The sequence below is a fragment of the Pristiophorus japonicus genome, chromosome 4 (assembly GCF_044704955.1).
Source record: "Pristiophorus japonicus isolate sPriJap1 chromosome 4, sPriJap1.hap1, whole genome shotgun sequence".
NCBI classification, from domain to species: domain Eukaryota; kingdom Metazoa; phylum Chordata; class Chondrichthyes; family Pristiophoridae; genus Pristiophorus; species Pristiophorus japonicus.
The window spans coordinates 28,828,956-28,845,533 of record NC_091980.1 but is presented as its reverse complement, the minus strand read 5'-3'; the positions used below and the strand labels follow the sequence as shown (position 1 = coordinate 28,845,533).

The following is a 16,578-nucleotide window of genomic DNA, read 5'->3' as shown; positions in this document are numbered from 1 at the left end:
TGGGCATCCATCAGCAGCAGAATTGTATTCCACCACAATCTGTAACCTCATGGCCCAGCATATCTACCCTCACTCTACCTCCCATCAAGCCAGGGACCAACCCTGGTTCAATAAGCAGTGCAGAACAGTATGCCAGGAGCAGCACCTGGCGTACTTAAAACTGAGGTGCCAACCTGGGGAAGCTGCAACACAGGAGTTCATGCATGTTAAACTGCAGAAGCAGCATGCTTTAGATCGAAATAAGCAATCTCACAATCAGTGGATCAGATCAAGGCTCTGCAATCCTGCCACATCCATTCGTGAATGGTGGTGGACCATTAAACAACTAACTGGAGGAGGGGGCTACATGAATATCCCCATCCTCAATGATGGTGGAGCCCAGCACGTGAGTGCAAAAGACAAGGCTGAAGCATTTGCAATCATCTTCAGCCAGAAATGCTGAGTGGATGATCCATATCGGCCTCCTGAGGATCCCACCATCACAGAAGCCAGGCCTTCAGCCAATTCGATTCACTCCACGTGATACCAAGAAACGGCTGAATGCATTGGATATAGCAAAAGCTGTGGGCCTTGACAACATTCCGACTGTCATGCTTAAGTCTTTTGCTCCAGAACTAGCCACGCCTTTCGGCAAGCTGTTTCAGTGCAGCTACAACACTAGCATCTATCCGACAATGTGGAAATTGCCCAGATATGTCCTGTCCACAAAAAAAGGAGGACAATTCCAATCCGGCCATTTACAGACCTATCAGTCTACTCTCCATCAACAACAAAGTGATAGAAGGTGTCAACAGTGCTGTCAAGCGGCACGTACTCACCAATAACCTGCTCACTGATGCTCTGTTTGGGTTCCGTTAGATCCACTCAGCTCCAGACCTCATTACAGCCTTGGTCCAAACATGGACGCAAGAGCTGAATTCCAGAGGTGCGATAGGACTGACTGCCTTTGACATCAAGGCAGCATTTGACCGAGTGTGGCACCTAGTAAAACTGAAGTCAATGGAAATCGGGAAAAATGCTCCAATGGCTGGAGTCATACCTAGCACAAAGGAAGATGGTTGTGATTGTTGGGGGTCAATCATCACAGCCCCAGGACATCACTGCAGGAGTTCAAGGCAGTATCCAAGGCCCAACTATCTTCAGCTGCTTCATCAATTACCTTCCCTCCATCATAAGGTCATAAACGGGGATGTTCACTGATGGCTGCACAGTGTTCAGTGCCATTCACAGCTCCTCAGATAATGAAGCAGTCCATGCCCACATGCAGCAAGACCTGGACGACATTCAGGCTCAGGCCGATAAGTGGCAAGTAACATTCGTGCCACACACAAGTGCCAGGTAATGACTATCTCCAACAAATGAGAATCTAACAACCGCCGTATGACATTCAACAGCATTACAATAGCCGAATCCCCCCACCATCCTGGGGGTCACTTTGACCCGAAACTTAACTGGACCAGTCACACACATACTGTGGCAACAAGAAAAGATCAGAGATTGGGTATCCTGTGGCGAATGTCTCATCTCCCGAGTCTCCAAAGCCTTTCTACAAGACACAAGTCAGGAATGTAATGGAATGCTCTCCACTTGCCTGGATGAGTGCAGCTCCAACAACTCGGAGCTTGACACCATCCAGGACAAGGCTTGATTGGTACACCATCCATCACCTTAATCATTCATTCCCTCCTCCACCGGCGCACCGTGGCTATTGTGTGGACCATTTATTAGATCCACTGCAGCAACTCGCCAAGGCTTCTTCGGCAGCTCCTCCCAAACCCGCGACCTCTACTACCTAGAAGGACAAGGGCAGCAGACACATGGGAACACCATCACCTGCAAATTCCCCTCCAAGTTACACATCCTGACTTGGAAGTATATCGCCATTCCTTCATCGTCGCTGTGTCAAAAACCTTGAACTCTCCCTAACAGCATTGTGGGAGTACCTTCACCACAATGACTGCAGCAGTTAAAGAAGCCGGTTCACCACCACCCTCTCACGGGTAATTAGGGTTGCGCAATAAATGCTGGCCTTGCCAGCGAAGCCCACATCCCATGAACGAATATTTTTTTTAAAGTTCGATCTTACGAAGGATATATTGGCCTAGAAGGGAGTGCAGCGTAGATTTACCAGAATGATACCTGGACATTAAAAAAAAATTGTTAATGGTATGTGGGCATTTCTCACAAGGCCGGCATTTATTGCCCATCCCTAATGGTTAAATTGCAAGGAGTGATCACGCAAACTCTGGATGTATTCCCTGGAATTGAGACTGTTAAGAAGTGATTTGATCGAAGTTTTCACGATATTAAGGGGAATGGATAGGGCAGATAGAGAGAAACGATTTCCGCTGGTTGGGGAGTCTAGGATTAGAGGGCATTATCTAAAAATTAGTGCCAGTCCTTTCTGGAGGAAATCTAGGAAACACTTCTTCACGCAAAGTTTGGAACTCTTCTGTAAACAGCAATTGAGACTAGGTCAGTTGTTAATTTTAAATCTGAGATTTATAGATTTTTTTTAACCAAAGATATTAAGGGATATGGGGCAAAGGTGGCTATATGGAGTTATTGAATGCAGGACAGGCTCGAGAGGCTAAATGGTCTACTCCTGTTCCTATGCACTCTAGGAGCTGATCTAGTTGAGTTTCTGGTCAGTAGTAATGGTAATGCCATTGAATGTCATGGGGAGGTGGTTAGACTGTCTCTTGTTGGAGATGGTCCATTGTCTGGTACTTGAGTGGCTCAAATGTTACATGTTACTTGCCACTTACCAGTCCAAGCCTGGATATTGCCCAGGTCCTGCTGTATGTGGCTACGAACTGCTTCCTTATCTTACGATGGAGGGAACGTCATTGATGAAGCAGTTGAAGGTGGTTGAGTCTAGGATGCTGCCCTGAGGAAATCCTGCAGTGCTATCCTTAAAGATGAGATGATTGGCCTCCAATAATCACAACCATCCTACCTTGTGCCAGGTATGACTCCAGCCACTACAGAGTTTCCCCCAAATCCCTATTGATTAATATTACTCGGACTTTTTGGTACTACACTTGGTCGAATGCTACTTTGATGTTAAGGGCAATCGCTCTTGCCTTACCTCTAGAATTCACGCGTATTCGAGTCTGGACCAAAGCTGTAATGAGGTTTGGAGCCAATATATCCTGACAGAACCCAAAATGAGTATTGATAATCAGGTTATTGGTGAGTAAATGTTGCTTGATAGCATTGTTGACGAATCCTTTCATCATTTTGATCAAATTGGATTTGTTCTGCACTTTGTGGATAGGCTGTACCTGGACAATTTTCCATTTTGCCAGATAGATGCCAGTGTTGAAGCTGTACTGAAACACCTTGGCTAGGTGAGCAGTACAGCTAGCAAGTTTTTATCCGGGCCCATAGCCGTTGTACTATTCACTGCACTCATGATTTGACTGTATGGTGTGTTTGCCACCCAAGAGGGAAGGAACCTCTTGAACATTCAGAATAGTATTATGCCAGAGCAATTATGTGTTTCTTGGGACAGTTTTAAAGAGGGAGGTTGGTCATCAGGATCCCATTTCAAAATCATGCTACAGTGAATTTTGATTAAATTTGTTGGCCCAGAATTTGTGGTGGGTAATGATGGCGAAATACCACATCCGCCATCATTATCCCTTTGGAGCTGACCGCATGCACATCTAAATGTGGAAAGCCTGAAGTTGTGGTCAGTCATTCACTGCTCTGACACTGGCTGCACTGTGGACCACCCCCATCTCACAGTTCCCACAGCCAGTAATCAGTGAAACGGACGAAAACTTGGGCTTTCCTACAGTAATATTGCTGTTAAATACCCCATTAAATGCGAGGCCTTGTTGGATTAGGTATAACTGGGGTTTTTAACAGCATATTGACTGCTAAATAAATGTTATGGCCTTGAAAAATGATTTTTTAATTTGTGGAGTGTCACATTTTTCCATTATGATAATTACAACTTTTTTTAAACGTTAAAACATTTTTAATGTTCGTTCATGAGATTTTATCTTATCCCCATGTGAAAGTTCCAATCTTTATTTTGCTCTCTAACATTTTTTTTTAAAGTCTGGATAAAAGCAGCTTCTCATTTCCTGCTTTGCTGAGTGAGAACTCTTCAATGTGATTGGTTGCTCAGGCAGCTTGTTGATGTCACAGCAGCTCTTTGCTGGGAATCCCCATAATCGAGTGCTGTAATCAATTGACCGTCAAAAAGGCAAATGTCCCGATCTCTGTGTGGGCAGCTTTCTTCGGGGCCAGCGAAGAACACCGTTGCAAATTATGGGCCAATATTTTGAATTCTCTGCAGTCTATTTCTATGGATTTTTGCCATGATTTTGCTACATCAGTGAATGCTGATGTCCCATAGAGATGCTGTCATAGAGGAATTAGTGAGCTAAATGGAATAAATGATCTGACTAATGCCAGTGGGAATAGTCATTAACCCAACTGTAGTTTAGTGCCATTCTATCAAGTTGAGCCCAATCACTCCTACAAGCAATGCACCCTTATGGGATTGAATATATCACCAGCTGCTAAATTGTTAAACAAAATTATTGGAAAATAATTAGTTTGCAAAATAAGAAGGCTGAAGAAAAATTTTACCATTGCTTTGAAACTATTTGATGTTTGAAATGGTAGTGAGGCTCCCTCTTTTAGAAAGTTACGTTGATCAAAGCCACTGCATGGAGTATACTGTGTATATCTCGAAATACAATTTAGATTGGGTTCCCCGGTATCAGCACATGCTGCCCAACAGAACTGCATTTGTTACATGTCTATGGGTTCATATTTGTCCTTGTTTATTATGCAAGCAGAGTCCTGTTTGTACAGAATAATGAATGAAGAACATTTACCCAATTGGACGCTTAAGTTAAGGAACACGATTTAAACACTTCCTATTTTCTCATTTCCCTGATCCGAAAGAATGAAAATCTGAATTTATTTCTCTTACAATAAATTAACCCCCATCCTCCACCCCAGGACATTAACAACAATTTAATAGGTTATACTTCTCTGTTCAACCCCCCCACCCCCTTACCGAGGAAAAAAAAACGCTCGATCTCCAATCTCCCTTTTCTCGCCAAAGTCTTTGAAAGTGTTGTCGCCTTCCAAATCCGTGCCCATCTTTCCTGCAGGTCCGTGTTTGAATTCCTCCAATTGATTTCCACGTCTGCCATGCTACGGAAACGACTCTCATCAAAGTCACAAATGACATCCTTTGCGACTGTGACAAAGGCAAGCTTATCCCTCCGCATCCTTCTTGACTTGTCTGCAGCCTTTGACACGGTGACCACTCTATCCTTGTCCAACGCCTCTCCACCGTCATCCAGCTGAGTGGGACTGCACTCGCCTGGTTCTATTATCTATCTAATCGTAGCCAGACAATCACCTGCAATGGCTTCTCTTTCCCCACCCCCACCCCCCTCCCCACACATCGTTACCTTTAGCCTCTAGTACATAAGAACATAAGAACATAAGAATTAGGAACAGGAGTAGGCCATCGAGCCCCTCGAGCCTGCTCCGCCATTCAACAAGATCATGGCTGATCTGGCCGTAGACTCAGCTCCACTTACCCACCCGCTCCCTGTAATCCTTAATTCCCTTATTGGTTAAAAATCTATCTATCTGTGCTTTGAATACATTCAATGAGCTAGCCTCAACTGCTTCCTTGGGCAGAGAATTCCACAGATTCACAACCCTCTGGGAGAAGAAATTCCTTCTCAACTCGGTTTTAAATTGGCTCCCCTGTATTTTGAGGCTGTGCCCCCTAGTTCTAGTCTCCCCGACCAGTGGAAACAACCTCTCTGCCTCTATCCTGTCTATCCCTTTCATTATCTTAAATGTTTCTATAAGATCACCCCTCATTCTTCTGAACTCCAACGAGTAAAGACACAGTCTACTCAATCTATCATCAGAAGGTAACCCCCTCATCTCCGGAATCAGCCTAGTGAATCGTCTCTGTATCCCTCCAAAGCTAGTATATCCTTCCTTAAGTAAGGTGACCAAAACTGCACGCAGTACTCCAGGTGCGGCCTCACCAATACCCTATACAGTTGCAGCAGGACCTGCCTGCTTTTGTACTCCATCCCTCTCGCAATGAAGGCCAACATTCTATTCGCCTTCCTGATTACCTGCTGCACCTGCAAACTAACTTTTTGGGATTCATGCACAAGGACCCCCAGGTCCCTCTGCACCTCAGCATGTTGTAATTTCTCCCCATTCAAAAAATATTCCCTTTTACTGTTTTTTTTTTTCCCCCAAGGTGGATGACCTCACACTTTCCGACATTGTATTCCATCTGCCAAACCTTAGCCCATTCGCTTAACCTATCTAAATCTCTTTGCAGCCTCTCTGTGTCCTCTACACAACCCGCTTTCCCACTAATCTTTGTGTCATCTGCAAATTTTGTTACACTACACTCTATCCCCTCTTCCAGGCCATCTATGTATATTGTAAACAGTTGTGGTCCCTGCACCGATCTCTGTGGCACACCACTAACCACCGATTTCCAACCCGAAAAGGACCCATTTATCCCGACTCTCTGCTTTCTGTTAGCCAGCCAATTCTCGATCCATGCTAATACATTTCCTCTGACTCCGTGTACCTTTATCTTCTGCAGTAATCTTTTGTGTGGCACCTTATCGAATGCCTTTTGGAAATCTAAATACACCACATCCATCGGTACACCTCTATCCACCATGCTCGTTATATCCTCAAAGAATTCCAGTAAATTAGTTAAACATGATTTCCCCTTCATGAATCCATGTTGCGTCTGCTTGATTGTACTATTCCTATCTAGATGTCCCGCTATTTCTTCCTTAATGATAGCTTCAAGCATTTTCCCCACTACAGATGTTAAACTAACCAGCCTATAGTTACCTGCCTTTTTGCCTGCCCCCTTTTTTTTTAAACAGAGGCGTTACATTAGCTGCTTTCCAATCCGCTGGTACCTCCCCAGAGTCCAGAGAATTTTGGTAGATTATAACGAATGCATCTGCTATAACTTCCGCCATCTCTTTTAATACCCTGTGATGCATTTCATCAGGACCAGGGGACTTGTCTACCTTGAGTCCCATTAGCCTGTCCAGCACTACCCCCCTCGTGATAGTGATTGTCTCGAGGTCCTCCCTTCCCACATTCCTGTGACCAGCAATGTTTGGCATAGTTTTTGTGTCTTCCACTATGAAGACCGAAACAAAATAATTGTTTAAGGTCTCAGCCATTTCCACATTTCCCATTACTAAATCCCCCTTCTCATCTTCTAAGGGACCAACATTTACTTTAGTCACTGTTTTCCGTTTTATATATCTGTAAAAGCTTTTACTATTTGTTTTTATGTTTTGCGCAAGTTTACTTTCTTAATCTATCTTTCCTTTCTTTATTGTTTTTTTAGTCATTCTTTGCTGTCGTTTAAAATTTTCCCAATCTTCTAGTTTCCCACTAACCTTGGCCACCTTATACGCATTGGTTTTTAATTTGATACTCTCCTTTATTTCCTTGGTTATCCACGGCTGGTTATCCCTTCTCTTACCGCCCTTTTTCACTGGAATATATTTTTGTTGTCTCCCAAGGATCTATCCTTGGCCCTCCTCCTCTTTCTCATCTACATGTTGCCCCTTGGCGACATCATCCAGAAACAGTGCCAGTTTCCACATGTCCATCTGCAAAAGGACATAGACAGGCTAATTGAGTGGGCAAAAATTTGGCAGATGGAGTATAATGTTGGGAAGTGTGAGGTCATGCACTTCGGCAGAAAAAAAATCAAAGAGCAAGTTATTATTTAAATGGAGAAAGATTGCAAAGTGCTGCAGTACAGCGGGACCTGGGGGTACTTATGCATGAAACACAAACAGTTAGTATGCAGGTGTAGCAAGTGATCAGGAAGGCCAATGGAATCTTGGCCTTTATTGCAAAGAAGATGGGGTATAGAAGCAGGGAAGTCTTGCTACAGTTGTACAGGGTATTGGTGAGGCTACACCTGATTCCGGGGATGAGGGGATTGACTTGTGAGGAAAGGTTGAGTAGGTTGGGCCTCTACTCATTAGAATTCAGAAGAATGAGAGGTGATCTTATCGAAACGCATAAGATTATGAGTGGGCTTGACAAGGTGGATGCAGAGAGGATGTTTCCACTGATGGGGGTGACTAGAACTAGAGGGCATAATCTTAGAATAAGGGGCCGCCCATTTAGAACTGAAATGAGGAGAAATGTCTTCTCTGAGGGTTGTGGATCTGTGGAATTTGCTGCCTCAGAGCTATGGAAGCTGAGACATTGAATAAATTTAAGACAGAAATAGATAGTTTCTTAAACGATAAGGGAAAAAGGGGTTATGGAGAGCTGGCAGGGAAGTGGACCTGAGTCCATGATCGGATCAGCCATGATCATATTAAATGATGGAGCAGGCTCAAGGGGCTGCATGGCCTACTCCTCCATTTCTTATGTTCTTATGTACGCTGATGACACCCAGTTCTACTTCACTACCACTTTTATTGATTCCTCCTCGGTCTCTAAATTGTCAGATTGCTTGTCTGACATCCAGTTCTGGATGAGCCAAAATTTTCTCCAATTGAATATTGGGAAAACCAAAGCCATTGTTTTCCATCCCCACCACAAACTCTGTTCCTTAGCCACTGACTCCATCCCTCTCCCCAACTTCTGTCTGAGACTGAACCAGACTGTTCGCAACCTTGGTTTTATATTTGACCCTGCAATGGGCTTTTGACCACACATCCGCAGCATAACTCAGACCGCCTATTTCCACCTCCGTAACATCCGCATCTCTGCCCTTGTCTCAGCTCATCCACTGCTGACGCCCTCATCCATGCCTTTGTTACCTCTAAACTTGACTTTTCCAATGCACTCCTGACTGGCCTCCCACATTCTACCCTATGTAAATGAGAGGTGAATGAAAACCAAGTCTCGCTCACCCATCACGCCTGTGCTCGCTGACCTACATTGGCTCCCAGTTAAGCAACGCCTCAATTTAGAAATTCTCTTCCTTGTTTTCAAATCCCTCCATGGCCTCACCCCTCCCTATATTTGTAATCTCCTCCAGCCCCATAAGTCCGAGATATCTGCGCTCCTCTAATTCTGCCCTCTTTAACATCCTTGATTATAATCGCTGAACCATTGATGACCATGCCTTCTGTGGCCTAGCCCTTAAGCTCTGGAACTCCCTCCCTACACCTCTCTACCTCTCTTTCCTCCTTCAAGAAGCTCCTTAAAACTTACCTTTTCCTGCCCTAATTTCTCCTTTTCGGCTGCGTATAAAATTTTCTGTGAAGCGCCTTGGGACGTTTCACTATGTTAAAGGCGCAATATAAATAAAAGTTGTTGCTGTAATTCTGTAACCGTGGCAAAATGCCTGTTGCCATGAATCAGAAATTTTAAAAGAACTAAGGACAATATAGATTCAGAACACTCTGACAGTCACCAAAATATTTAGCTGTAATCGATGTTGAAGTTTCCAAAGCTAGTTACCTAGTTTGTATTTAAGTATTTGGAGGCCATTAACTGGTGTTCATAGTGTTTTAGATAAAGTGAAAAAAATGTTTTAAACTGTCTGACTTAAAAAAAAAATGTATTGTATTTGGTTTCTCTAGAAATTTGGAGAAGTGGAAGATTTTCAAGCGGATACTCTAAGTGTTAGACTAGCATTCAAGTCAAGAATTGAAGCAGAAAATGTAAGTAGATAGAGAGCAGTAGACTTGCATTATTCACTACATGATTGATAATGAATGACGTTGCTGATGGCTTATTTCACTATAAAACACAATGGTTGACTCCAATGCCTTCAGAACAACTAGAGATGGGAAAAAAACATTGCATTGCCAATATCGCCCATATCCCAAGAACAAATTAAAAACAATAAGTTTACTGTATAGGCACTGAGTGCATATTGACCCAATATCAAACCTGACTTGCATAAGGCAAAACATTATTTTTAATTTGTCTGAAATCTTGCTGTGAAATAGTTCCTGTAATATTTACACTTTGAGATGATAATGGATTTAGATCCAGAAATATCATTTTTATCTACACAACGGCTTGTTAATTATTAATAAACCGTTAAATATTAATAAACTGAAATTATCATTTCAGTAACTGATGAGTCCATGTTTCTAGTTTGAATGCTTGGAAAAATTCTGCTGCTAACCACATCAGACAATATTTGGATCTAGTTCCCAGACCGATTTCAGTGGGGTGAAGTTGATGGCGAGGAAACAGAGTTTGTGGCGGGGCCCAAAGACAATGGCTTTTTGTCTTCCCCACTGTTTAGATCTGGGCGATATATCTCTTTCCTGCAGTTCCATCGAGCTACAAAACTCAAAATATTGCAGGTGCTAGAAATCAGAAACAAAAACATAGGTTTTAGAAACACTCAGCTTATGCATTTGTGAAAAGAATAAACAACTTAATATTTTGGTTATGGACACTTCATCAGGACTGGAAGATACTGCAGATGAACAGTATTTAAAAAGGAATGGAATAAAGGAAAAGGGTAAAAACACAGATATATTCAGGAAAAGAAATCGGGGCCTGGATTTTGCGGTCAGAATTGCGAGGCAATGAATATCTCCAACAGGAGGACGTCTAACCACTTGACATTCAACAGCATTACCATCACCGAATCCGCCACCATTAATATCTGGGGGCACAATTGACCAGAAACTTAACTGGACTAGTCACATACATACTGTGACTACAAGAGCAGGTCAGAGGCGAGGTATTCTGTGGCGCGTGTCACACCACCTGACTTCCCAAAGCCTTTCCACCATCGACAAGGGAGTGTGATGGAATACTCTCCACTTGCCTGGATGAGTGTAGCTCCAACAAATACTCAAGAAGCTCAACACCATTTAATACAAAGCAGCCCGCTTGATTGGCACCCCATCCACTACCTTAAACATTCACTCCCTCCACTACTTCTGTACCATGGCTGCAGTGTATACCATCTCCAAGATGCACTGCAGCAACTCTTCAAGGCTTCTTCAGCAGACCCTCCCAAACCCGCGACCTCTACCACCTAAAAGGACAAGGGCAGCAAGCGCATGGGAACACCCATCACCTGCAAGTTCCCCTCCAAGTTACACTCCATCCTGACAGGAAGTATATTGCCGTTCCTTCATCGTCACTTGGTCAAAATCCTGGAACCCTCTCCTTAACAGCACTATGGTACCTTCACCACACGGACTGAAATGGTTCAAGATGGCAGCTCACCACCACCACCTCCTCCAGGGCAATTCGGGATGGTCTTGCCTGCAACGCCCACATCCCATGAATTAATAAAAAAAATAAAATTAGTGATGGGCAATAAATGTTGGCCTTGCCAGAGACGCCCACAACCCATGAACAAAATAAGAACATAAGAATTAGGAACAGGAGTAGGCCATCTAGCCCCTCGAGATCATGGCTGATCTGGCTGTAGACTCAGCTCCACTTACCCGCCCGCTCCCCGTAACCCTTAATTCCCTTATTGGTTAAAAATCTATCTATCTGTGATTTGAATACATTCAATGAGCTAGCCTCAACTGCTTCCTTGGGCAGAGAATTCCACAGATTCACAACCCTTTGGGAGAAGAAATTCCTTCTCAACTCGGTTTTAAATTGACTCCCCTGTATTTTGAGGTTGTGCCCCCTAGTTCTAGTCTCCCCGACCAGTGGAAACAACCTCTCTGCCTATATCTTGTCTATCCCTTTCATTATTTTAAATGTTTCTATAAGATCACCCCTCATCCTTCTGAACTCCAACGAGTAAAGGCCCAGTCTGCTCAATCTATCATCATAAGGTAACCCCCTCATCTCCGGAATCAGCCTAGTGAATCGTCTATGTACCCCTTCCAAAGCTAGTATATCCTTCCTTAAGTAAGGTGACCAAAACTGCATGCAGTACTCCAGGTGCGGCCTCACCAATACCCTGTACAGTTGCAGCAGGACCTCCCTGCTTTTGTACTCCATCCCTCGCGCAATGAAGGCCAACATTCCATTCGCCTTCCTGATTACCTGCTGCACCTGCAAACTAACTTTTTGGGATTCATGCACAAGGACCCCCAGGTCCCTCTGCACCGCAGCATGTTGTAATTTCTCCCACTTCAAATGATAGTCCCTTTTACACTTTTTTTTCCCAAGGTGGATGACCTCACATTTTCCGACGTTGTATTCCATCTGCCAAATCGTAGCCCATTCGCTTAACCGATCTAAATCTCTTTGCAGCCTCTCTCTGTCCACTACACAACCCGCTTTCCCACTAATTTTTGTGTCATCTGCAAATTTTGTTACACTACACTCTGTCCCCTCTTCTAGGTCATTGATGTATATTGTAAATAGTTGTGGTCCCAGCATCGATCCCTGTGGCACACCACTAACCACCGATTTCCAACCCGAAAAGGACCCATTTATCCCGACTCTCTGCTTTCTGTTAGCCAGCCAATTCTCGATCCCTGCTAATACATTTCCTCTGACTCCGAGTACCTTTATCTTCTGCAGTAACCTTTTGTGTGGCACCTTATCTAATGCCTTTTGGAAATCTAAATACACCACATCCATTGGTACACCTCTATCCACCATGCTCGTTATATCCTCACTATTTTAAAGAAATTTTTAAGAAAGACTGCCTTCAGTGTTACTTAATCAGTGTGCCTGTGGAGCAGGAGAGTATCACTGATATCAACTTCTGCTTTTGCGTGTTTAACTGCACATGTGCGAACACCAAAGGTTGCTGTCAGTTTCACAGAATAATGAGAAGGGGTTAATTAACAGTTGTTGTGCGGGGTCCTTTCGGGAAGAGTGACCATAACATGATTGAATTTCTTATTGAGATGGACAGTGAAGTCGTCCAATCCGAAACTAGGGTCCTAAATCTAAACAAAGAAAACTACGAAGGTATGAGGAATGAATTGGCTATGATAGATTGGGAAGATTCATTAAAAGGCATGACGGGAGATCGGCAATGGCTAATATTTAAGGAACGAATGCATGAATTGCGACAGTTATACATTCCTTTATGGCATTAAAAACACAAAAGGAAAAGTGGCCCAACCATGGCTAACAAAAGAAATTAAGGATAGTATTAGATCCAAAGAGGAGTTATACAAAGTTGCCAGAAAAAGTAGCAAGCCTGAGGATTGGGAGCAGTTTAGAATTCAGCAAAAAAGGACCGAGATTGATTAAGAGGGGAAAAATAGAGTATGAGAGTAAACTTGCAAGGAACATAAAAACCGACTGCAAAAGTTTCTAGAAGTATGTAAAAAAAAAAAAAATTAGCGAAGACAAATGTAGGTCCTTTACAGACAGAAATGGGAGAATTTGTAATGGGGAACAAGGAAATTGCAGAACAATTAAATAAATACTTCGGTCCTGTCTTCACAGAAGAGGACACAAATAATGTCCCAGAAATGCTAGGGAACCAAGGGTCTAGTGAGCAAGAGGAATTAAAGGAATAATTCGTAAAAAAATAGTGCTGGAGTAACTAAAGGGACTAAAGGCAGATAAATCCCCAGGGCCTGATGATCTGCATCCCAGAGTACGAAAAGAGGTAGCCATGGAAATAGTAGATGAATTGGTTGTTATCTTCCAAAATTCTATAGATTATGGAACAGTTCCTGCAGATTGGAGGGTGGCAAATGTAACCCCACTATTTAAAAAAGGAGGGAGAGGGAAAACGGGGAACTACATACCGGTTAGCCTGACATCAGTAGTCGGGAAAATGCTGGAGTCTGTTATAAAGGATGTGATAATGGCACATTTAGATAATATCAACGGGATTAAACAAGGTCAACATGGATTTATGAAAGGAATTTGACAAACCGACTGGAGTCTTTTGAGGATGTAACTGATAGAATAGATAAGGGAAAACCAATGGATGTAGTGTATTTGGATTTTCAGAAAGTCTTTGATGAAGTCCCACATAAGAGGTTAGTGTGCAAAATTAAAGCACATAGGATTGGGGTTAATGTATTGGCATGGATTGCAAATTGGTTAACTGACAGGAAACAGAGAGTAGGAATAAACAGGTCTTTTTCAGGGTGGCGGGCAGTGACTCATGGGGTACCACTTGGATCAGTGCTTGGGATCCAGCTAGTCATATATATATATAAATGATTTGGATGAGGGAACCAAATGTAAGATTTCCAAGTTTGTTGACGACACAAAACTAGGTGGGGTTGTGAGGAGGATGCAATGACGCTGCAAAACGATTTCGATAGGTAGAGTGAGTGGGCAAACACATGGCAGATGCAGTATAATGTGGATAAATGTGAAGTTATCCACTTTGGTAGGAAAAACATAAGGACAAAGTATTATTTAAATGGTGATGGCTTGGGAAGTGTCGATGTACAGAGGGACCTGGGTGTCCTTGTGCTCCAGTCATTGAAAGCAAACATGCAGGTGCAGCAAGCAGTTAGGAAGGCAAATGGTATGTTGGCCTTCATTGCAAGAGGATTTGAGTGCAGGAGCAAGGATGTCTTATTACAGTTATACAGGGCCTTGGTGAGACCGCACCGGAGTATTGTGTGCCATTTTGGTCTCCTTACCTAAGAAGTGATATACTTGCCATAGAGGGAATGCAGCGAAGGTTCACCAGACTGATTCCTGGGATGTCAGGACTGTCGTCTGAGGAGAGATTGGGTCGACTACGCCTGTATTCACTCGAGTTTAGAAGAATGAGAGGGGATCTCATTGAAAATTCTGACTGGGTTGGATAGACTGGATGCGGGGAGGATGTTTCCCTTGGCTGGGAAGTCTAGAACAAAGGGTCACAGTCTCAGGATACGGGGAAAGAAATTTAAGACCGCGATGAGGAGAAATTTTTTCACTCGATGGGTGGTGAACCTGTGGAATTCTCTACCACAGAAGGCTGTGGAGGCCAAGTCACTGAATATGTTTAAGAGGGAGATAGATAGATTTCTAGAAACAAAAGGCATCAAGGAGTATGGGGAAAAAGCAGGAATATGGTGTTGAGATAAGGATCAGCCATGATCATATTGAATGGCGATGCAACTCGAAGGGCCGAATGGCCTACTACTGCTCCTATTTTCTATTGTTTCTATGACGGCGAACGCTAACACGTTCGCCGTCATTTACAACCACAAATTCCAGGCCAGAATAATCTGTGAAGTGTTTAACAGGAAAACAGAAAATGATTAAATGGCAGAAGTGATTTAAGAATGAGACTAGGAATGAAGGAAATGAAAAATGTTTCCCAAACCGAGAGTGTATGAAGAGCCAAGGAGACAGGGCAAGTGAAAGGAATTCATGAAAAAACTGGCAAAGCAGTGCAGGCTCCAGTGACCCAGGGTGCAGACCACCCCTCCGACACTATGTGCCGACAGTGGAACGAGGGTTAAATCTCCACCCCGAGCACTAACCCGCTCCTTCTTCCCATTGCCGGAAACGCTGGCACACCCATCCCACACTTCCTGCTAGAGAGAAAATGGGACCTACAGTTACAGTTTGAGTGGTGCGGGCAATACAGCCCACACCACTTAGTGTTACCGCTTATCCCAGACAGCCACCTGTATTGCCATAAGCGTCCATTACAAAGACATCACTTAAAACATATTAATTGCGTCAATTATTTTGGGCAGTTCAAGTAGCTGTTCGCACCTCTTTATGTGCATTATCTGTCATTAAGTCCTGCTACCTTCAGTTACCTCAGTGGCCTTTGCAATTGCTGCTCATGAACAGGTAACAAAGATGAAAGACGCCTTCCATTTCAGCTCATTGAAACCCGAGCTGCATTTATCTGTTGTAATGGTGAAACGGACCAGACCACTGCGTACTTCAGCCCCATTCAGCTAGCCGTAGCCGAATAAGGCGAAAGATTTCCACCTCGCACAGCTTGTCTGCAGCCAGGAATGTTTTCCACAAATATAATTAAAAACTGAGACATAAGAACATAAGAAATCGGAACAGGAATAGGCCATACGGCCCCTCGAGCCTGCTTCGCCATTCAATAAGATCATGGCTGATCTGATCATGGACTCAGCTCCACTTCCCTGCCCACTCCCTATAACCTCTTATCCCCTTATCGTTTAAAAAACTGTCTATTTCTGTCTTAAATTTATTCAATGTCCCAGCTTCCACAGCACTCTGAGGCAGCGAATTCCACAGATTTACAACCCTCAGAGAAGAAATTTCTCCTCATCTCTGATTTAAATGGGAGGTCCCTTATTCTAAGATCATGCCCTCTAGCTCTAGTCTCCCCTATCAGTGGAAACATCCTCTCTGCATCCACCTTGTCAAGCCGCCTCATAATCAAGTACCTTTCGATAAGATGACCTCTCATTCTTCTGAATTCCAATGAGTAGAGGCCCAACGTACTCAACGTTTCCTCATAAGTCAACCCCCTCATCCCTGGAATCAACCAAGTTAACCTTCTCTGAGCTGCTTCCAAAGCAAGTATATCCTTTCATAAATATGGAAACCAAAACTGCACGCAATATTCCAGGTGTGGCCTCACCAATACCTTATATAGCTGTAGCAAGACTTCCCTGCTTTTATACTCCATCCCCTTTGCAATAAAGGCCATGATACCATTGGCTTTCCTGATCACTTGCTGTACCTGCATACTAT

The 16,578-nt window shown here is 43.5% G+C and overlaps 1 protein-coding gene across 3 annotated transcripts in view; it reads left to right on the top strand.

Moving 5' to 3' along the window:
* rbm27 (RNA binding motif protein 27) overlaps nucleotides 1–16,578 on the top strand; it is a 186,194-nt gene that overhangs the window by 139,509 nt on the left and 30,107 nt on the right. For 2 of the 3 annotated variants that reach the window (XM_070878058.1, XM_070878060.1), the window contains exon 19: nucleotides 9,609–9,689. The exons of the other annotated variant lie outside the window; for it this stretch is intronic. In XM_070878058.1, the coding sequence (XP_070734159.1) occupies nucleotides 9,609–9,689 (81 nt within the window). The remainder of the gene's footprint in view (nucleotides 1–9,608; nucleotides 9,690–16,578) is intronic. 3 annotated transcript variants of the gene reach the window in all.